General features: G+C 42.5%; 2 protein-coding genes across 4 annotated transcripts; both read right to left on the bottom strand.

Annotated features, from left to right (window-relative positions):
- Positions 1-1,837: 1,837 nt before the first annotated feature.
- Positions 1,838-6,263, bottom strand: LOC311314750 (coiled-coil domain-containing protein 71-like). The gene is made up of 2 exons (XM_084445232.1): positions 6,132-6,263; positions 1,838-5,071 (listed from the first exon to the last, which is right to left on the bottom strand). The coding sequence occupies exon 2, from the start codon at positions 5,027-5,029 to the stop codon at positions 4,028-4,030; it is 1,002 nt and encodes a 333-aa protein (XP_084301358.1). The 5' UTR covers positions 5,030-5,071; positions 6,132-6,263; the 3' UTR covers positions 1,838-4,027.
- A 15,079-nt stretch (positions 6,264-21,342) lies between these two features.
- kctd6b (potassium channel tetramerization domain containing 6b) lies at positions 21,343-23,497 on the bottom strand. Of its 3 annotated transcripts, none has more exons than XM_084445941.1 (3): positions 23,394-23,497; positions 22,578-22,637; positions 21,343-22,469 (listed from the first exon to the last, which is right to left on the bottom strand). In XM_084445941.1, exons 2-3 carry the CDS (start codon positions 22,602-22,604, stop codon positions 21,783-21,785), a joined length of 714 nt encoding a protein of 237 aa, XP_084302067.1. In that variant the 5' UTR covers positions 22,605-22,637; positions 23,394-23,497; the 3' UTR covers positions 21,343-21,782. The 3 variants fall into 3 exon arrangements, with proteins under 3 accessions (XP_084302067.1, XP_084302065.1, XP_084302066.1); XM_084445939.1 differs by having other exon boundaries at positions 22,578-22,693; positions 23,394-23,476; XM_084445940.1 differs by lacking the exon at positions 23,394-23,497 and having other exon boundaries at positions 22,578-22,718.
- Positions 23,498-23,531: the final 34 nt, after the last annotated feature.

The raw sequence follows: 23,531 nt of genomic DNA, 5'->3' as shown, positions 1-23,531 counted from the left end.
TAGGCCTACTTCTATACCACCCTAAACACACTGTAGTACAATTCAATAAGTAAGTCCTCTCTGTTGGTTTTGGCTGACTGCATACTGTCCAATACGGATTTATAGTATGTGCACAGCACCACCCTGTCAGGTCTGACTCATCCACCCACTGCAACCCAAGGATGACCGCCCCCACCCCAGACTACCTAAAATTGCCTTTGGTATGTGTGTGCGGCTCCCTCAAGTCTGGCCCCAGGATGAAGTGATAAAGAGGGCAGTTTAAAATGGTGGGACAAATCTTTTTATATAAAGTAAAACAGTAGATTATCATCCTGCTTGGCCTATTTCCGAAAATGTTTCATCCTGCAGGTGGCAACATAATGGCTAAATAACAACAAGACCTACTGCTTCAAAATCAAATTATAGGCTAGGCCTACATTTATGTTACAGCACATCAGTGGAAGCCAGTCTACAAGAAGATGCAAAATAATAGAATTTATGAACGATTCTTCTAACAACTCAGAGATCAACAAAATAATAGTGAATAGCTCAGCCTCATTAAGTAGGCCTAGCCGGGGCTATAAACTAGGGGGGCGTAGAAATCCTAATTACTAAACTAATATGAAATGTCTATATTAATCCTATACTACTACGACTGATTATTGCTGGTGACGAGCTACGGCTCGGCTCTGCGCACACCTGTCCCGAATCACTCATCACCGCACCTGTTCCTCATCCTGCAATCACCTTCAGCCTCCTACAAGAACGCGGTCACTCCACTCCACTCAGCCGGTAGACAAACAGAGGCTCCTCCAGGAGCTTGCTCGATCGCCTTGTTGAGAGGGGTCAGGGAATAAGTTTTACAGTACTTTTCTGGCCCCCGGGTGATAGTTTTTTTTTTTTTGGCTTCCCTCTGGAATATGTAGGGGTGGGACGCACGCCCACCTCCCTTGTTCTCTGTAAAGCGCATTGTGTTGCCTCTGGGTATGAAATGCGCTATACAAATAAAGCTTTGATTGATTTGATTGACTCATCGCCAGATCTAACCAGCCTATAGGTGTGGTAATTATAGCCCCAGCCTACATTTTTGCCGCTCGTAATTTGTAGTGCTTTTTTCTCGCCTGCTAACTTTACACTACCTTTTTTGCTCGTGGCCTTTTCGCCTGTGATCATTATCACTCACCCTCCTTTGTCCTCCTCGTCTCTCCAGAACCCCGGACCTCCTCCGCAGCACCGTGCTAAATCCACCTCCCTCCAACCCTCTACAGCTCTCTTGAGCGTGGCACCTATTTGTTGTTTTTGTGGCAAACCTTCTTGTTGCTGGGCTTTGCCCGTTCTCCTGTCTCCCGAGTTGGTCTATTGGGTCCTATGCAAACAAATCCTGACATGGATGTTTGTATTTGTTTTAGGCCTACAGTAAGGGGGCAGAAAATCAACTGAGCTCCCCCTCAGTAGGACTGGGCCCGGGCACCCTCTGGTTTAACTCAGTAATGGCTACAAACAGGCTTTGAGGTATGTTTTCTCCGTTCCACCGTTTCAGTTTAAATAAATGTTTTGCTACACTTTGTCAGGGCTGAACACACCCCAGATGTCTACTTTCCCTGGTCTGACTGTCAGAAATGCAAAAAGGGTGGGTAGCCTACATAATGGGTGATGTGTATATAATATAACTTGAGACCCTTATTACAATATACTGTACAGTGTACGTAGTGTAAGGGAACTACCTGTATTAGTAGTATTCAAATAGAGGGAAAAGAAACACAAAATATTTGCTAGTAGCCATACAATTGTGGGTGTATCTAAAATGATAAGCTTAACAATGGAGAGGTGGTCAAAAGGCTTTATTAGACAAGTGCGAAGAGGTTCCTTACCCAAAATGGTCATAACTGGTTATAATAACATTTCCAGAACATCAACTGCTGAGGAGAAATTCAAAGGGATCATACAAAATGTCATTAAATACTGTAGTTTCGATGGGGAATTAAAATTAAACACTCTTTGAAATTGTGCAACAAACAACCTACCTATCCTATCTAACATTGCTTTGGGGAAAAGGACAGAACACTTAATAGAAATAGTAACACTCAAAACAAACATGGCTATCTGAGAAATGGGGAATACCAAGTGTAATCATACCCATAACAGTTTAATCCTACCTATAATATTTCACAGGAAGTATAAATAAACAATTTATCATAGCTAGAACTTGTGCACTCACTGCCTGCAGGCTGCAAGGGTAAATTCTGTCTACTCGAGGGTTACGGTTTGAGCTCACACTCCCAAATCAGGCTGTATAAGAACACACCCCAAGTTTTAACCAAGTGTGTCCACGCCTCTATGGGAGGAGACACTTTCAGCTCCAAGCTTTTTCCCCCCAAAGCCCTGGGGCCTCATTTATAAAACTGTGGAGTATTTGCATCAAAAGTTGTGTACAAAATGTTTTTTAAAGACATTTTAGGGCATTTCTGCTGTAATGGGATAGACAGTGCAAATACAAACAGGAAAGGTTGGAGAGAGAGGGGAAGACATGCAGCAAAGGCCGTTGGCCGGATTCAAACCCACGCCACTGTGGTAAGGACTAGCCTTTATATGGTACATGCCCCAGCCCACTGAACCACCGGGGCGCCCCAAATATTGATGATTTATAAGAGTGCGCACGCATGTCCCACGCCAGTTTCCCTTTATAAATCACAACTATAAATTTGGCGCCCGTGAGCATCCGTCTTGTCTCATTTTTTTAATGCCCATAGTTGCCTATTAATGATCAGTGAAACACCTCAAATTAATATTCATCCATGCTGACCACATGGCGACAATGACAGCAAATCCCGACAGAGGTTAAAAAGAGAAACGAGGCGTGGGGTCCAAGTGGCAAGGTGATGGTCTCCTAAACCGAAGATTATGGGTTCAATCCCCATCCGCGCCACTGTGAAACAGCTCTCACATCTGCCTGAGGCATTGGAAACGACATCAGTTTAAACATAATTTGTCCTACTGTTCACCTTATGAGAATACACTTCAATATGTAAGTATTGTTAACTACAATCCAATTAAATATGATTCCCGATTAATTAATGCAACATACAGTATTTGAGTGGTTCTTTTGCTAAAACAGATGTTTGTATATATTATCCTAAATAATTTGTGTGCGCTCCAGGGAACTCTTCATTTATAATCCATGATAGGTAATATTTTGATTTATTTTACACAATGGTATCAATGTCAAAGCATTTGAGTTTCATCCTTCTGCCAGTCGCAGTTTGTCATTTCTCCAGAAATGTGCACTCATGGGTCAAAGCGTCCGCGGAGGACCGCACACTCTCCCCTCAAGTATATTTTTTATTTTTATAATTCTTAAAGTTAGCGTAGAAAGTGTCGTACGCATTCTTTTGTGTGTAACATTACACAATGTTTATAAATGAGGCCCCTGGTGTCTGACTCCCGACACCGAATTTCAGAAATTGCTGTAGCAGAGCCAAACAGCAGTCTACAAACAGATGGTCTTCACAGAGGTCCGCATTAACTGATCCCTCTTGATTCATCATAACATTATAGAATAATGCTTAAAATCCTACATAGCTCTAATGCTCTTTGTTTTAACCAACCCCATGTCAGAGCATAGAATGGCCAGACAAATACAATTTCAAAATAATCATGATGATCATAATTGTTTACTTAAATTTGAAGTTATGTAAATTTCTGGTTAGAGAACATTTTATACTGTAGGACAAAACATAGGAAGTGATGAAAATTATACAAAATATAACAATAATACTCTTAAAAAGTGGGCACTGCATAGTTTAACATGAAATGGCTTCAAAAACACATCTTAAGCAATGAACAAAGAAATACTAGACTAGATGCAGGGATGTCCTACATGTCTCAACTTTCACATTCCATCTATCAATGAAAGCTGTTCTCCATTGATGAATGCATGAAAATCAATGTTCGAAACAATGTCTCCCAAACATCTCAAATTATCCCATTGCAGAGAACAGTTAAGAAATACATAAATTGTACATTGGCTCTTCAATGTATAGACAGCTCTTCACATTGGATAGGCAATAAGTGGTCGAATCTCTATGACAGGTGACAGGTTGACTCGCAGAATCTTCTGTGCTTTTCTCCTCACCTCCTCGTCAGTAATCGAGTCATCAATCTTTATCACCTTAAATCTTAAAAAATTGTTCCGACTCACATTAAGGTCCTCCTGTGTTTTGACCAGCCAGACCCCATTCCTAGGCCTCTTCACGCCCAGTATGTCTTCTGCCTCCTCAACCCACTTCCTCTTTTGGTCCCTCCAACAAGGCATGCCATTACTTTCCCTCAAGATTCGCCCATTTTGAAGCACATCAGGCAAAGGAACTCCAATAAGAGCTGTGTCCAAATTACCAGAGCAGACCACAGAGTTCACTCTCCGAACTGCATCCGTTGTGCATCCGTGCACTGATGGAGGGTGATGAGAGTTTGGCACAGTGACTCCTCCTGACCACACACCTGTGTGAAACTGTAATCGGGCTGTGTGGCCTCTAGAGGGTCCACTTATATTGGTCAGTGTTATGCATGTGGACATCTGGGTTGGTGCAGTGGCAAATGCTTGGGGTTTTGAAAAAGCAGTCTGTTTTAATGACTCCTTTGACATGTTTGTCAGTAGAATCTTGGGCTGGTTTTTCAGGACAACTTTGGCTGCAGGACTTAACAAAGAATAATTGATTTCATTCTTCTTTTCCAGTGTTTTTTTACTCCTCCTTTTGCCAGACTTCTGAACTTTCTGGCTGGCAACATCCAGTGTACTATTCAGCTTTGCCACAGGTGCCACAGGCCAGAGCACCGAGGTGCAAGACCTGTATCTGTAAACGTCTTTGCTTTTAAGGACAGTAGGCTTGTGACCCTCATCTCTGAGCTGCTCAATGTAAGTTACCAGTTCCTTCTCATTGCTGGGGAGGTCCGTAGACGTGGGACTGAACACCCTCAGAGCCTCTAGAAGAGTAGTTTGACCAGCTGAGGTGAATCGTGACCGGACAACTTTATTTGTGGCTTCCTCCTTCATTGCATGGGCCGTTAGCCAAACTCTCTGGTTGGAGATCAGCCTCTGTATGAAAATGCAAAGAGATATATGAGATTGGCTAGCAGTAGTCCGAGCTCACATTAAACCCACTGAAAAACAGGAAGAAGCGTCACTGATTTAGTCTTAGGATGGGTTTGTGTGATGTGCTATGAAGAGCAGATTCACAGGGCATTTACACTGATCTCCACAGATGAACAATATCATGTGAATGCGCTTGTCATTTGATCCACCAATTATTGTGTTGGAGCATTACTGGGAAGTAACTACGCTTAGGGATTTATATTCGCCTGCGGCCTAACACCCCCCACACACATATTCGATGCAACACTAGCCAACTAACGTTAGATACACTGGGTAGCTAACTTGCTAACGTTAACTAGCTACTAGCTACGTAGCTAGTAGCAGGATAGCTAGCTGGCAATGTCGTTCGACTCGCTAGATTTCACGTTACTTGGTTATCCTGACCATCTTGTAAGCTTTTGTAGCCATCTAGCTACTAGATACCCTGTCTTCAGTGTCTGTCTCAGAAGAAGCCACCGCAGCAGCCAGCTAGCCAGCTTTGGCGTTAACGTTGGCCTAGTAGCGAGCTAAACTAATGTTAGCCAACTTCCGCTGTTAGCTAGCTGACTAACTCAACGTAACGTTAGAGCCACACTTACTGTTTTAGTGCCAACAGTCAGTTTCCCATTACAGTCCGTTATATGACGTCATGGCTCAGATTAAACAACCACGGTATTTCACACGGTGTTTACTGTGAGCCCAGATAAAGCCTCGCAGATACCTAACTAGCTACGCTAGCCACTTTGGCTACCGCAGAAAGAGCAGTTGCTTTGTCAAAAGGTTACATGTTTTGTCACACCGGGTAGCCCGGCTGGCGGAGTTTTCACAGTAACGTAAAGATTTTTACGGTCAGAGATACCGTTTGTATGTTACTTTTGACACGAAACACACCAGATCAACTCAAAGTGGATCCGCTAGGCAACTCAATAAGTGGAAACATTTGAATAAAATTAAGTTTGTCACCCTTTTACACCCCCCGACCCCGAAGTCATGTAAGTTAAGGTTAGCCACAGCATTTTCTCACTCTTTGTTAGCTTTGCTCCCTTTGTGTACAATGATGATGATTTCTTCTCCTCAAAGTATCAGTTGGAGTTTCCAGTCTCTTCCTTCTTCGTGTGATTTCCTGTAGCCTATCTCTATCTGCAGGTTCTCACTTTCTTAGTTTTCTAGGTCGATGTGTCTTTAACTTGTGGGAAGTTAAAGACCTGCGATCTGGGAACCAATGAACGCGTCTCTTTTCAAATCTGTCGCACAGGCGCACTGCCTGCACTCTTCACCAATATCCTACATTCTACATCCTATCCTACACAGAGGAGATCTCTGTATCCTGTAGCCTATCTATTCGCATTTTCCTCAGACACTGTCGGCCTGATGGCATTCATATTTGGCACAGGTATCTGCATGGATCCCGGACAGACAGTGATGGGGGATTGGCCTAATTTACGCTTTGGCATATTTTAACATAAATGCCTAAATACCGGAGCTGTCCTCCTTTCAAAATGTGCTGCGCTGGTGTATAGTCTACTGCACCCAAGTCAAGCCAGCCAAGAGAAATACAGCTCCGAATACAACCCCGCCCTGATACAAATGCTGAACTACTAGCCTGGGGCCTATTTGCTTTGCAGTTGTGGTTTCTAGTCTAAGCTGATAGTGATCTCCTGTCCAAAAACAGGCTTACCCATAAACCTACAATGCAATGCGGCAAGAACTTATTCTAGGCTATTTCGTTTGGCATGTCCTGCTTTATTGTAATTCGTAGCGACTGGTGAGACTAGGCTGCTCGATTCCGCATTTGTGACAGGTTAGCAGCTGGTTCTAGACCAGAAATTAAGTGAATTGAACCCTGATGCGAGGCTACTGAACTACAAAGTAGCCTCAACGATTATGGAATACTAAGAGGAGACATTTTGGTGTTTTTTTGGGAACCGCCTGAATTGCGTGCTTGTGTAGCGTTGCCGCCATTATGGACAGTCATTTGCTGCCGAATTCATCCAGTCAGGTCAAGATGAAGACTACAAATCAGCTGCAGAAAAAACATCTGTAAAAACAAGTGTTCTGCAATAAATTCACAACTATCAGAGACAGAGTGCATGTCCATAGCTTTCTTTTCACAGGTTTCCCAAAGATTCTGAAAGGAAGGCCTAATTGTTTAACATGTTCAAAAATGTGTAGAAATTGAAGTTTACTGGACCTGTCAGTCCTAGCTATCTTAGCTAGCTAGCTATCTAGCTAATGTTCACTGTTCACAAAAGATCTTGACAGGTAATTGTTTAACTTCTTCACAAAAGTCTAGAAATTGAAATTGACTGGACCTGTCAGTGCTAGTGTAACCACTGTAATACAGTTTACAGTTCCTGCTAGTGTACAGTTAACCATTGTAAACTAGCAGGAATGGCTCTGAGACTTGCTTTGGGTTGACATGCTTTTTATCTGTCCTGTACACAGAAAGGCATCACATGACAGCCATATACAGATGGACAAGACGGTCCCAGGCGACACTGCTCAGTCTCTTCTTTCAGACTAGACAATAGAAGAATATAAGTTACCGTTAAACAGGTTTAGACTAACAGTTCCCTTGTATCAACTAAAAGATCACCTTCTCAGGACAGTAGGACAAGTTCTGTTGCTCAGAGTGAACATGCTCTGCTCGGTAGATCACTCACCAAGAGCAGTGTTAGAGTGAGTGATCTTATTCTGTTTGTGCATTCCCATAGCAGTTCAGAGGCACCCATTCTAAGGGAGTGTTCAGGATGCCTACCAAGACAGCTCTATCACTCATTTAGTTGAGGGTAGGTACTCACTAACTAATCAGTGTTAATCAGTAACTTCTCATTACCTTATCATTGGTTCCTCAGTAACTACTATATTAGTTCACATCAGTAACTACTCATTAACTAATCATTGCTTCCTAACTACTATAGTAGTTCCCGTAAGTAACTACTCATTAATTAAGCTCAGAGTTAATCAGTAACTAATAATTAATAGGCCTACTTTTAAACTCGTTATGGAATAATTCCATCCATCCATCCATCTTCATCCGCTTATCCGGGGTCGGGTCGCGGAGGCAGCAGTTCCAGCTCTGCCTGGGGAATCTTTAGCCGCTCCCAGGCCAGTGCGGAGATGTAATCCCGCCACCTAGTCCTGGGACTACCCCGCGGCCTCCTCCCAGCCGGACATGCCTGGAACACCTCCCTAGGGAGGCGCCCAGGAGGCATCCTCACTAGATGCCCGAACCACCTCAACTGGGCTCCTTTGGACGCAAAGGAGCAGCGGCTCTACTCCGAGTCTCTCCCGGATGACTGAAATTCTCCAATTTCGTCCGCTTGTATCCATGATCTCGTTCTTTCGGTCATGACCCATCCTTCATGACCATAGGTGAGGGTGGGGACGAAGATAGACCGGTAGATCGAGAGCTTTGCCTTTTGGCTCAGCTCTCTTTTCGTCACAACAGTGCGGTAAAGCTACTGCAGAACCACACCAGCTGCTCCAATTCTCCGGTCAAGCTCCCTCTCCATGGTTCCCTCAGTCGTGAACAAGACCCCCAGATACTTGAACTCCTTCACTTGGGGTAAGGACTCATTTCCTACTCGGAGCGGACAGACCACCGGTTTCCTGCTGAGAACCATGCCCTCAGACTTGAAAGTGCTGTTTTTCATCCCAGCCGCTTCACACTCAGTTGCGAACCTATCCAGAGAGTGCTGGAGGTCGCAGGCAGATGATGCCATCAGGACCACATCATCTGCAAATAGCAGCAACGTGATCCCCAGCTCACCGAACTGCAAACCCACCTCCGCGCAGCTACGCCTCGATATCCTGTCCATGAAAATCACAAACAGGATTGGTGACAAAGCGCATCCCTGGCGGAGGCCAACCACCACCGGAAAGGAAGACGATTTACTGCCGAGGACACGGACACAGCTCTCGCTCTGGGTCCAAGCCCCCAGGATTCAAAATCTAAAGTGAAGGCCTATTGAACCGCGCCATCTTGGCTAGATTTGTAGTAATTTGGCTATTTCCGGTGACTTTTGTACTTGCGCAGTTGAGCTTTTCTGTCCCGACGCGCGTCCACGAAAAAGTTCACCTTTATGTGAAATGTAGACGCATGTTCTCGGCTCTCCCCGCTTTGATTTAGCAATGAAAACCGGCTTGCATATTAACCTGTTTTTGTCAAATATATCCATTGGAGAAATTATTTTTTCATCCAGTCATCTTAGTTTAACAGGTTAAATATAACTGAACATGTTTTGTTTGCTAGTAGATGGTATTCATTCCGTTCGCGATAACGTTATTGCAGCCAGGCTAAATTCCTCCAGGGAGCCAGTGACCGGCGAGTTGAAGAGCTTCACTCCCCGCCAGCAGGAGCTTTGGCCGCTGCTGCCGCATCTCGGATAACCCGCTGAGTTCGTGGCTGCTATTTCACATTCGCCCTTGATCAATCCCAATACCGATCCATGGTAATAATGAATCAATCGTTCAGATCGGCAGTGCTGCATGCATGTTACAACATCATTGTTAGCTTTATTAACATAACCATAGCCTACATTTATCTCTCTAACGTTAGGCTATCCATCTTACACCAGTCGGCCATTCGATAGCTAGAAGCGGTCAACGCCAACGTTGACTAAAAACACCCAAACTCAGTGTATCGTTTCATCTTTATGCCTACACATCAACTCCTTTCCATTGTATGTGAATAAATTCCTGTTATTCTAAAAATATCCCATTTCTGTCCATTCCTGGAAAAGGCTAATAATTGCTGTCAAATGATCACTCCAGTTTATCACCGTATCCCGCTACCATTTCAACTATGCACAGGAGGTTGTCTTGTGGTCATTTTCATGAAAAAATGATTAGCCTGATCAGTTTGTTGTATGTATTAAGCCTTTTTGAGCGGTGTGCTTTGACTACTCTCCTTTTTTGTGGTCATTTTCATTAACACATTTGATTAAACATCCGCACTGGCCTATGAACGGCTAAAGATTCCCCAGGCAGAACTGGTTGATGCTGCTAGGGAAAGGGATGTCTGGGGCTCCCTGCTGGAACTGCTGCCTCCGCGACCCGACCCCGGATAAGCGGATGACGATGGATGGTATTAAAAGACTTTAGCCGGGACCCCGTTGATGTTAGAATTAATAGGCTACCTTTATTTGTGGTACTTGAACTTGTGTCTGCGTTTCTGGCTTGCCATCATGGATGTATTGTTCATAGGCTATGTTTATCGGATGAGATGCAGTTGTCCGGGCAGGTCAGCTAATGTGATTTACGAATGGAAATACATGCTTGGGAATATTTAGACATTTCAAACTTCCTCTGTTAAGGTGGTGCTGGGGACAGCGCAGACGGCCTGCATGGCAGTAAATTATCAAAAATGAGGCAAAATCTATCTATGAAAATAACCTCAGATTGAAACATATTTTGTGGTGAATAAGGCGATATAGGCTTAATGTGTATTCATAGAGATAAGTTTCGATTAATCAAGGGCGAATGTGAAATAGCAGCCACGAACTCAGCGGGTTATCCGAGATGCAGCAGCAGCGGCCAAAGCTCCTGCTGGCGGGGAGTGAAGCTCTTCAACTCGCCGGTCACTGGCTCCCTGGAGGAATTTAGCCTGGCTGCAATAACGTTATCGCGAACGGAATGAATACCATCTACTAGCAAACAAAACATGTTCAGTTATATTTAACCTGTGTGAAAGGTATTTTTGATTAAGTGCTATTATAGTTGTTTAATACAAGGCCTGTCTATTTAGGCCTAGTTAAGCTTCAATACTGCTGTACACTTTGTACTTTTCCAGAACACATCGTGCGCATGAAAAGTTGTTATTATCTGTGTTCCAGTAGCAGATAAGTTGACTGCCAAGGACACCTCACAATGAAAAGCCTGTCTGTGTTGCAGTAAATGTAACTTAACAGAGAACACCTTAATCACATCGGCTGAATGGAAAACGAAAGTAGTAAGCTCATAGGACAAGCATTAGATAAAATTTTCAACCAATCAGGTACTCACACATGTAGTCACGCGCCAATGTATTGTGTGGAATAGTATATACAGAACGTTCCGACACTAGTCGGCGCGCTTGCCCAGATACCCCTTGTGTCTCTGTGTAACCGTCCCTTTGCTGCAATTGTAAGGTAATAAAGTATGTTTCTTTTATTCTATTCTGTTGTATTTCTCGTCCTCATTTGACAAGGTTGTGTGATTGTGTTGGTCCTTGGGAGGAGAACCCTGTGGTAGGCTACTGGTGAATTCAATCTGAAGTGTTATAATAGTACTTTGTGAGTGTCCAAATGTCATAGGTCAACCGAGTCCAGCCACCACACCTGTTAAAACTAAGATGCCTGGATGAAAAAATAATTTCTCCAATGGATATATTTGACAAAAACAGGTTAATATGCAAGCCGGTTTTCATTGCTAAATCAAAGCGGGGAGAGCCGAGAGAGCCGGGAACGTGTGTCTACATTTCACATAAACGTGAACTTTTTCGTGGACGCGCGTCGGACAGAAAAGCTCAACTGCGCAAGTACAAAAGTCACCGGAAGGCCATAAAAGCACAACTGCGCAAGTACAAAAGTCACCGGAAATAGTCAAATGACTACAAATTTGCCAAGATGGCGCGGTTCAATAGGGCTTCATTGTTGATAGCGGTCAGTGAATGGAGTGGCTGTATCCAGTTCTATTAACACATCCATGCTCTGGGTGTACAGGGATTGGATGGCCCTAAGTAGGGATCCCCTCACCCCTCACTCCCCCTTTTAAATATTGGGACCACCACCCCAGTCTGCCACTCCTTTTGCACTGACCCGGACTTCAACGCAATGTTAAAGAGGCGTGTCAAGTAGGCTAGACATCAGCAGAGGCCTTGTAGCACCCGATAATGTAATAATCAACCGATAATGTAATAACGCCTGATAATGTAATAAAAGTTTGACTTAAGTCAATCGAAAATGTAATAAAACCTGATAATGTAATAACTTAACCAATAATGTAATAAAATGTACTGACTGATAATGTAATACCATTTTTCTGATAATGTAATACCTTATTACATTATTGGTCAAGTTATTACATTATCAGGTGGGTCTTTTTTTTTCAAAACTGGTAATGTAATACTTGACTGATAATGTAATAATTTAAAAAGTGAATGAATAATACTGTTAGGGTACTTTGTGGTATACTTTGGCGTACTTTGTGGTACTTGTGGTATACTTTGGTGTGTCTCATGATACTTTGCAGTATACTTTGGGGTGCTTTGAGGTTCTTTGTGGTATACTTTGGGGTACTCTGTGGTATACTTTTCAGTACTTTGCAGTACTTTGTGGTATACTTTGGGGTACACAGCAATACTTTGCAGTACTCTGCAGTATACTTTGTTGTACTTTGAGGTACTCTGCGGAATACTTTTGGGTACTTTGTGGTGTGCTTTGGAGTACTTTGCGGTACTTAGTGGTATACTTTGGGGTACTTTGTAGTACTTTGCAGTACTTTGCAGTACTTTGTGTTATACTTTGGGGTACACAGCAATACTTTGCAGTACTCTGCAGTATACTTTGGGGTACTTAGAGGTACTTTGCGGTACTCTGCGGAATACTTTGAGGTACTTTGTGGTGTGCTTTGGAGTACTTTGCGGTACTCTGCAGTACTTTGCAGTAAGCTTTGGGTACTTTGCGTTATACTTTGGAGTACTTTGTAGTACTTTGTGGTATACATTGAGGTACTTACCCATACTTTGCAGTAATGTGTGGTAATTTGTGGTATACAGAGGTACTTTTCAGTATGCTTTGGGGTACTTTGTGGTACTTTGCTGTATACTTTGGAGTACTTTGCGCTATACTTTGGAGTACTTTGTGGTATACTTTGGAGTACTTTGAGATACTTAGTGATTAGTAAGGCCCTTCAAAAAGGGGTTCAGTATTTTATCTTAGCCTATATAGTAGGAGACAGGAACTGATTTAATTCTATGAATTGAAAGCAAAGTGTATGAGGCAAATTATGTGAGGCTGCTGTTCATCAACTATAGTTAAGAGCTGCTATCCATCGACTATATTTCAGATTGCAATACCATAACTCCCCCATACTCATCTCCAAATGCAGGATGGAGATTGGAGATTAAACCCTTCCTGCACAGGTGGATCCTCAACTTCCTGACGGGCAGACCTCAGGGGGCGAGAGTGGGCATCATCTTCTCTCACCCTAAACACTGGAGAAAGTCACCCTCTCACCCTCAACACTGGGCTGTTTCATATCCTCTGTAAAAACACGACTGCATAGTTACCTACAATTCCAGCTCAATTATCAATTCACTGATGACACAGCTGCGGTAGGCCTGATCTCCAACAATAATGAGAAGGCCTACTTGGAGGAGGTGGCATGCCAAACTAAATGTTGTCAGGACAACAACCTCCACCTGAACGTCAGTAAGATAATGGAGATGCTAGTGGACTACAGCAGGAAGCAGGAAGATGAAAGTGATTCTAGTGGACTAGCAGGAAGCAGGAGCGGCCAATTGCCTGAACAGCAGTAGGACCCCTGTGGAGACAGTGTATTTACAAGTACAGTATATTGATGTACAGATCACTAGACATGGACAACAAACATCCCCGTATATGCATGATTGAGAACATCAACACTACCAACATGCTATGGTAGCAACACCATGCAGGACAAGTCACTGTAGAGAGTGTTTGGTCAGCAGAACATATCTCCCACACCTCCAGGACATCACACGGCGCTGCAGGACCAAGGTCAGGAGAATGTTGAAACATCCCAGCCACCCTGACAACAGCCTCTTCTCTCTGCTCAGGTACTGCCTACTGAAGAAGATCAACTCACAGAGGCTCAGAAGAAGCTTCTACCTTCAGACCATCCACATCCGGAATGAGTACACTCTTCTCATCTCTGTCCTTAACTCAGTACTATACTCTGCACAACAGCACTGTATATTTATACCTGCTAGATTATAAAAATCTACATTCTGTAAATAAACGTGAATATACATACATTTACTCTCTCTAGATCCATATGTATACTTCTCTATTTAGGTGAACTGTCCAATTTCATATGTCATCTCAGCTCATTTTATTTCATTCCATTAATACATATTTTATATTTTGGACTTGGTTTACATATTTATATGTTTGGTGTGTATAGTACGTTTCTCCTTTTTACTTTGCCTAGTGTACATATTTAGCAGCTAGTGGAAACATCAATGCTCATTGTCAGGGTATGTTGCATGTTACCGATAAAACTTTGACTTGAATATGCTATGTTTACTCCTTCACCCTCTAAGTTCCCTAGATCATACAACATATTTTTATGCAATATTCGATGCATACTCTCTACTTTTCTTTGACTTTGTGGATGATAAGGGGAAATTTCATTGATCTTTACTTTAAGCTACTGCATGAGTTCCCTCAGCACCTTGGTCATTTTGGATTACTGTATGAGGACCATGTTTAATATAAATGTGGTTGTTTGTTTGGCTATTTCATTGCTACCTTTCCCTGTCAGCTGCTTAAGCCAGAAATATCTACTGAAGATGTCTGGCACCATTAGAATATATCTTTATGTGGCTTTGCCATACCATACTTTCCATCTATTCATATCTACAAGATCAATCTGGTGTCTGGTCTGGACATCCTTGATTAGCTTCAGGATGGGCTTGTCCACAAATCTGGCCTGAAGGTGCTGGTACTGTCTGGATTTATAGAGTAGGCCTACCTTAAATTCTGTCCTCACTAATTCTGTCCTCATTAATGTAATGCCTGTGTAGGCTAGTGCAATTATGATTTTTAAAACATCTATGGCTATCCGAAAAACTGGAATAACATGATAAAAAGTTTGTATAAACAAACGGGCAATGTGGCACTGAATGTCAGTTATTGTGTGCACCTCATTGGTTTTCCCCATAAACACATCTTCAGACCTCACTTCCATCCATTTGTCTCATGTGCTCTGGAGAGGTAGGTGACATGTGAGGATAAAGGGTAGTTCATGCTAATAAGAAGTTGGTATGGTATTGCAATCTGAGATATAGTCAATGGATAGCAGCTCTTAACTATAGTTGATGAACAGCTGCCTCACATAATTTGCCTCATACACTTTGCTTTCAATTCATATTATTAAATCTATGTCTTAAATTAAATCCTGTCTCCTACTATATAGGTTAAGATAAAATACTGAACCCCTTTTTGAAGGGCCCTACTAATCACCAAGTACCTCAAAGTACTCCAAAGTATACCACAAAGTACCTCAAAGTACTCCAAAGTATACCACAAAGTACCGCAAAGTACTCCAAAGTAAAGCGCAAAGTACTGCAAAATATTGCAAAATACCAAAGTACCCCGAAGTACTGTATACAGCAAAGTACCCCAAAGTATACAGCAAAGTAGTACCTCAATGTATACCCCAAAGTACCCCAAAGTATACTGCAAAGTACCCAGAGTTTACTGCAAAGTACTGCAAAGTACTACAAAGTACCCCAAAGTATACCACTAAGTACCGCAAAGTACTCCAAAGCACACCACAAAATACCTCAAAGTATTCCGCAGAGTACCGCAAAGTACCTCAAAGTACCCCAATGTATACTGCAGAGTACTGCAAAGTATTGCTGTGTACCCCAAGTATACCACAAAGTACTGCAAAGTACTACAAAGTACCCCAAAGTATACCACTTAGTACCGCAAAGTACTCCAAAGCACACCACAAAGTACCTCAAAGTATTCCGCGGAGTACCGCAAAGTACCTCAAAGTACCCCAAAGTATACCACAAAGTACTGCAAAGTACTGCAAAGTACTACAAAGTACCCCAAAGTATACCACTAAGTACCGCAAAGTACTCCAAAGCACACCACAAAGTACCTCAAAGTATTCCGCAGAGTACCTCAAAGTACCCCAAAGTATACTGCAGAGTACTGCAAAGTATTGCTGTGTACCCCAAAGTATACCACAAAGTACTGCAAAGTACTGAAAAGTATACCACAGAGTACCCCAAAGTATACCACAAAGTACCTCAAAGCACCCCAAAGTATACTGCAATGTATCATGAGACACACCAAAGTATACCACAAGTACCACAAAGTACGCCAAAGTATACCACAAAGTACCCTAACAGTATTATTCATTCTCTTTTTAAATTATTACATTATCAGTCAAGTATTACATTACCAGTTTTGAAAAAAAAGACCCACCTGATAATGTAATAACTTGACCAATAATGTAATAAGGTATTACATTATCAGAAAAATGGTATTACATTATCAGTCAGGACATTTTATTACATTATTGGTTAAGTTATTACATTATCAGGTTTTATTACATTTTCGATGGACTTAAGTCAAACTTTTATTACATTATCAGGCGTTATTACATTATCGGTTGATTATTACATTATCGGGTGCTACAGGCCTTTATTACAAAGAGTAACGAAAGCAGGGGACTGAAAAACTGACTTATCTGACTTGTATAACAGTTGGCTTTGCCCAGCACTATTTGAAATAGTATTTCTGATGTTTTAGCTAGTTATAATGGCAAGTCTACCCTGGCATTCCACCTCCCTACACCTTTTCTGGGCATGCTGCCAATTTTGCTCTCTCTCGTTTATTAACTTGACTTATCTCTACTCCTGCATTTCTTTCCCTTTCATTCTCAACAGTTCCTTGGCACTGTCAATTCCACAAAAAACGTCTCTCATATTTCTAGGCATCCTGCCAACTTTTGCTCCCTACTCATTAAACCTCAGTCTTATTTCTTGACCTTCTACTCATGCTCGCCCCTAACATTCTTTTCATAGACAAGTGTTACTCCTTGCTAACTTAGCATTTTCTGCTCATTAAGCTTGTCTGTGGTTTCTCTCCTGCCTCAAATTAACTGCATTATGTCTGCTTCATTTTCTCGAACCCTTTTCTATTTCTTGGCCCTATCTGTTTTGTACTTTCTTTAACCCTTCACTTACTGTACACACACCTCACATCTACACTACCAACTCCTGTCACCGTTCCAAATGTTCATAGGCACACAGGCCTCCATCAGCTCCATGCAGCAAAAACAGAATTGTTAGTGTTGGTAGTATAGCTATGCTAATATGTAAAAGCTACTTTATCATATTCTCACATAATAAACTTCTTTCGACCTCTCTGTCCGCCTGTCTGTCTATCTCTCCATCCAGACTTTCCTCAGACACCGTCGGCCTGATAACATTCATATTTGGCACAGGATACGCATAACGCGATTTGATTGGCTGGCACTTGAAAAGTTGAACTTCTCAACTTTCTACTACAAGCAACACGACTTCACCCTATTCAAAGTGAATGAGAAGCATCTCCATTGAAACTGGAAACGTGTACGTTTCCGAATCCTGCATAAGAACATTTTTCAAAAGGTTTTATATTGTCAGGGACTCATTTTCCCAGGGCCATATTCCCTGAACAAGCCCATTCGTACATACACCCATTCTGATTTTTCTAACCCATTGGACCAGTTCCCACAGTAGCCCATATCATACTGTATTTAGCGAATACAGCTGGAGAACATCTTTTTCAGGTTCCTATCATGTGTATAATATAGGTCATATATGCTTTCAATCAACATTTTATCTCGGCAGGCCTTATTTTAAAGAAATTGTGTTTTAGTGGCCATGACCAAAAAGCACCCAGCTCCTTTTGAGCCTCTAAATAAATAGATTTAGAGAAAAATCTGTCAACAATCTGTGACAGATGAGGTACGGAATGCTTTGGGGATTGATGTTAAGAAGTCAACCAGGACAGATTTGCTTCACCGGAGTGATTGCTGAATCATTGCCGCATATTAACTTTTAGATTATTTCAGGTCTCATCCCACAGGTCTGAAAGTCGGCCTATAAACTCCCCTTTCACAAAAGAGATCTGTCTGACTTCAATAACCATCACACACTATCCCACATTCTCTTGCCTGCATGGGAAACTAGAAATGATGCTCAGAGAGTGCAGACTTCCACACCCGAATACATTTCATGGCTCTGTGCACAGCAAAATTGAATGGGTTTTAAATTGGCTCATGCTTCACCCCTACACCAAGTTTCATGAAAAGCGGTCCAGTAGTAGTAGTTTTTGCATTGTGAATGGCCAGCCTATCCATGTTTGGGCAGCTCGTGATTCTGATCCACTCCAGAATTTAATGGGTTCTAAGTTGCCGCTAGCTACACCCCTCCACCGAGTTTGTTTGTGTAATCCTGGTCCAAAAAATGAATGGCCGGCTATGTTTGGGTGGCTTGTGGACCCGCCATGTGATTCCAAAATTTAATGGGTTCTAGGTTTGCCAATGCTACACCCTTTCACAGAGTTTCATGAAAATCAGTTCAGTAGGTTTTGCATAATCCTGCTGGCAGAAGTACGGACAGACGTACGGATGTACACCCGCCACTGAAAACATTACCTCTCGCCCTGCACTGTCGCTGAGACTCACTAGTGAGTCAGCCATTCCAGTGAGCCAGCATGCACATGACCTTCATTAATGGCTTACCCTGCGATGACATGTCAAAATGGCTACTGAGAATTCATCAGTTGGATTGGAGACTCATAGCACTTTTTTATCCATAGCACCTACCACAAGGGCATTGTGCAGCCCTCGTTTTTGATCTTTCTAAAGCGTTTCACACGGTTCTGTGATATAAATTTCAGGGCCTACACAAAGAGATAAGTTTCAGCTGTTCTTTACTGCCCTGGCCAACCTTGTACTGACCTCCTTTGAAGCTTGTAGTTACAGACCCCTGCCTGTGCTTTTCTTAGTTTAAGGCAGGATCACCTCTCCAGAGGGTGGATTAAAACGACACCTCCAGGCCTCGTTTATGATCCTAGTGTTTACTCAACTGTGGTCTCCCATGTAGTTGTCTTTCCAGAACCATTTGATCATATCACTCTGTTGTACCATGTGTTGAACTTTCGACCCTGTTAGTTCGCCATTGTTGATGATGTTGGCCATTTTTGATGACGTGTAAATGATGAGTTAGCCAATCAGATCCTAGAAACGTCATATCCGGGCCTAACTTTGAATATAAGACCGCGCAAAAGAGAATTCTTCAGTTCTTGGGTGAAGCACTGTTTTGTCTTTCATTCAAGAGCCAAGTTGCAACTGTATGTATTTTTGGAATAAAGAAGCAGTCTTTGAACGGTTGGATTGAACCTCATTGCATAAACAGTGAGTATGCAGAGTGTAATGTGTAAGTGAGTGTGTGTATATACATGATGTGGACAAATGTACACATTACACCTACAGGAGATTTTATGACATCCCATTCTAAATTCATAGGCATTAATATGGAGTTGGTCCCACCTTTGCAGCTATAACAGCTTCCCCTCCTCTGGGAAGGCTTTCTACAAGATTTTGAAGTGTGTCTGTGGGAATTTTTACCCATTTGGGAAAAGCCTGATCCCTACAGCCGTTGCTGCCCTAAACAATAGGCCATGCTAGGCCTGAATGTGTACCTGTCATTGTATGATGTAATTGTATGGTACAGTATTACTGTGTGCTGCTGTATGTAATCTTTGTCCGATATACAGTGCTGTGGAAAATAATTTCCCCTTGGGGACAAAGTCTAAACTAAAATTAAAACATAATAAACGGCTCCCAGGTCAGCCTGCACAATACATGGAAGATTTTCCCATATTGGTTCTGCCAGGATGTAAGATGTTACTTTGGACCCCAGTGGCCATCCTCTATTGTTCCTTAGCCTCCTTAGGAGGGCGCTCATGAATACAGTAGGCATCTACTTCTCAGCTTTTTACACCATAGGTTTTTGCCAGCAGGCATTATTGCTTTTACTGCCATCGACTTGAGCACGGATGAACAGAAGAGACAGGGAATCAGTCTTATTTTTACTTATGAAGCAGATAAATCCAAAACCTTTTTTTAAACTGGAGTATGTACAATTTTCATACGTTTTTTTTTTTTTTACTATATTGCTAAGACAGAGAGGGATAAGTGATTGAGCTCCTCTGTTAAACCTGCATCTTTGTAGACTGCTGTTTGGCTCTGTCCGGTCGACACCAGAGCATACAAAATAAATAAAAATAAAATAACCTTGGAGATGTGGCCACACCTGGTTCAAAGCATGCATGCTGCATGCTCCAATCAGCAACACCCTGCATCCGGGCATTATTCAATGGCCTTTTGGATACAAACTGATGTTTGCTCTGAGTATACAGATCTTCAGACAGTTGGGTTTCCGGAAGCCGTCAATCACGTGGGGATTTATTAAACAATAAGCATATAGGGTTACAAAGACAATAGCCAAGCTTCAGGCTAGGCTGGGTACAGTACATTGCTATGAAAATTGTTACAATACCGTACAGGATGATGTTGAAGCAGCCAAGTGGAAGTAACACAAAGTTATGACGAATGCAATAGGTTGAGCGGCTAAGCTAACAGGCTAACATGCTACAAGGCTAGGCTAGAAGCTAGGAGCTAAGCAGAGGCTAAAGCAGCTAAAGCTAACATAGCAGTATGGGGCAGTCTTAAATACAATCCGCCAGGGGGTGGGGGTTGACATGTGACATATCAGATTATGGTAGAAGGCTGTAATCGTGCAGTGATCTGGTCATTTGTCGATCAGCCAGGTCAAGATTAGATCGTTGCTAGGGGACCGGACATTCTCCGATGTCTGATTACCCAATTCTGCAGCTGCTGTTTACTCTTACAGAAGAACTGGTCAGCAGAGAACATTCCTTGACCTTCTCTGCCCTCAGACTGTGTATGGCCTAGGCAAAAGGTATCAGAGTTCACTGTAGCCGAAACTGGATTTCCTCTAGCAATAGTGCATTCTATTAGAAAACAACGAAAAGGTGAAGTTCTGCCTACTTCAAAACCCTGAGTTTGAAGAATGGAATGATCTGTCTAGATTCTGGAAAACTGTATATTTACTGAAGCATGATAGGGACCTAAGCAAATTCTCTCTGGTTCTGGACTGATTATAGAGATCTCAGCAAGCTTTTTATATGAAAGTGTTTTATCTGAACATGGCCAAACAGCCTCCAACTCCTGCAGTGGGTTGAGACTGTTTGTAGAGGGGCATGGCAGCTGTTACTTTTTAAAGAATAGTCCATAGTTCAACTTGGATTATCAGGATAGTTTATGATTGACTGGTCAAAATTATCTTCAAAGATCAACTGGAGATAAAGAGATTCACACAAAACAGATTATGACAGATGTGTTTATTTGAAAGAACAGACCATTTTCATCACTGGTGACATGACCTATAGTGATAATGACTTGCAGGGATACTCTTAGAAAAATAGTATATTGCTCATACACATGCAACACAACTTGAGACTGCAGATGTACACTATGCAGGTATATTATACCACCTTCAGCTTGGTACTGTACCTTCATCTTTCATAGACACATGCACCCAGCATCACACTGGTGTTCAAAGGTTTTGGCCTGCATGACCAATAGAGATGTGCATTTTATTATTGACTTTATTACTAATTGACATGTAATAATAAAAAAAAAATCCTACTTCAAATTACAAATGAGGTAATTGTAGTATTGGTCATCATTTTAGAAACGTTCTACCCAAATGTACAAGACATTTTAAGGCCCGACTTAAACCTTCGTTCTTTCAATCATCAATAGCCTATTCAGCAAAATCTTTCATGCTGAAAACTGATACCAATGAAATTGAAACCATACTAACGTGTTGAAGTCAGTCTTCTACTTTGCGAGCTGGCCTGCAAAATGTCCAGTGATGCTCCACTGTGTTCTCATTGGCACGCTCACTCATGTGATGCACCCGAGTGTTCCGAATGGTGAAGCCTTGCTTCATTATGTAGTCAATGAGGATGACCCTTAAGGATACCTCTTGGTGATAGTCACATGGCCCAAAGGTGAAGGACACCTGGCAGTCTCTGGTGTCCATCATGTGTTTGTTCCACTTTGTGAAGTTGTTGGAGATGCCTTCCAGCAGGGCACGTACCTTGGTGGTTATGGTCAGCTGTGTGATGATGACAGACACTGGGTTGGAGTACTTGGAAAGCTTCCGTGTGCTACACAGCTCTACCACCTCCTCAAAGATGTCCAAGGGGTAGAGTGGCTTGGGGTCATTGAGCAAGTGGATCAGAGGCTCGATCTCGTAGAAGTCGGCCTCTTTCCTCAGGAGCTCTGTCTCTGTGAAATCCACAGGGAGAGTGAGCTCGGACGTTCTTAAGAAGTTCAGCACGTACCGGAAGAGAGTTCCATCCCGGTCAATGAAGTAGTTCCCTTGGGCATCCCGTGTTGTGGGGAAATCCCCACGAAATATGGCACCCAGCATGGAGTCTGGGTATCGCTTCAGGGTAGACAAGGAGGTGGTGTACAAGTGGCCTCCCACGTTCAATGTTACTGGTTTAGTCATCTAGAAATAATAAAAAAAAGAGATAAGAAAAACAATTACAAAACCCTCAAACATTGTATTAATTTGCACTTTGAGGTTGCCTTATTTGTATTACACCTTAGGACTTACCCTATGGCCCAAATCTCCATTATCCATTTGTACACAGACTAGTCCACTTCCAGATCTGACCTGGAGAGGAAGTTGGGGATTTTAGCCACTTGGTAGACCTATGTCTTCAATATCACCTGTATCAGGTCAGAGATTGACACCAATGTTCAGCAAGGTCAGTCAGTTAGCTAAAATCTCTAGTACAACCCCACCCCCTCCCCTCCCCTAAAGACAGATAGATCACTTCATTGATACCAGTAGGAAATCTCTTATGCCAGAAGCCTAGTTCAAAGACCGTAGGTATCTAGGTATCTGGTAGAAAACTATTAGCTAGTAGGCATTGGATTTATAGAAGCTGTTGCCATTATGCTGGCTGTACCATGACTGTGGCTATACTATCCGCTATCTAACAAGCCAACGCGTTAGCTAGCTACACAGCCTACTGCTGTATATTCCCGTCTGGTATAGAGCAGTTTCATCAAGACATTTCTTCGGTCTCTTCTTTTCTCTGATATTGCCGTCCTCGCAGGTAGCTAGTAGCAACCAATTTAAAGAAGCAGAACCAACAAGCAAATTGCATATTAGCTAGCTAGCTAGCTTGGCAAGCTAGTAGCTACGTAGCTAACGTTAGCTGCAATGCTGCACGGGGCGTTCCTTCGTTCCCCAGACACAATGTTTTACAGCTCAGTTATTCTCATTCTTACTAAGCAGCTTGGATCAGAGCCGTGGGAAATAGAACCTGAAGATATGAGCTTGGATATGTCGACATGCTCATACTGTGGTGTCAGCTAGCCAGCAAGCAAAAAACCAAACCGAAAACGCGAATAAAAGTCTCACCTTACAACGTTAGTTAAGACACTATCCGAAACAGAAGACGTCGCAACTAAGGAGAGGCTATTAGTCTAGAAAGATACAAAAAAGTCACTTAGAATGGCAGTAGGCTACGCATAGCTAAATGATGATGCCAGCGTACAC

Source organism: Borostomias antarcticus (genome assembly GCF_949987555.1).
Source record: "Borostomias antarcticus genome assembly, chromosome: 11".
NCBI lineage: Eukaryota > Metazoa > Chordata > Actinopteri > Stomiiformes > Stomiidae > Borostomias > Borostomias antarcticus.
This window is presented reverse-complemented; position numbering and strand designations above follow the sequence as displayed.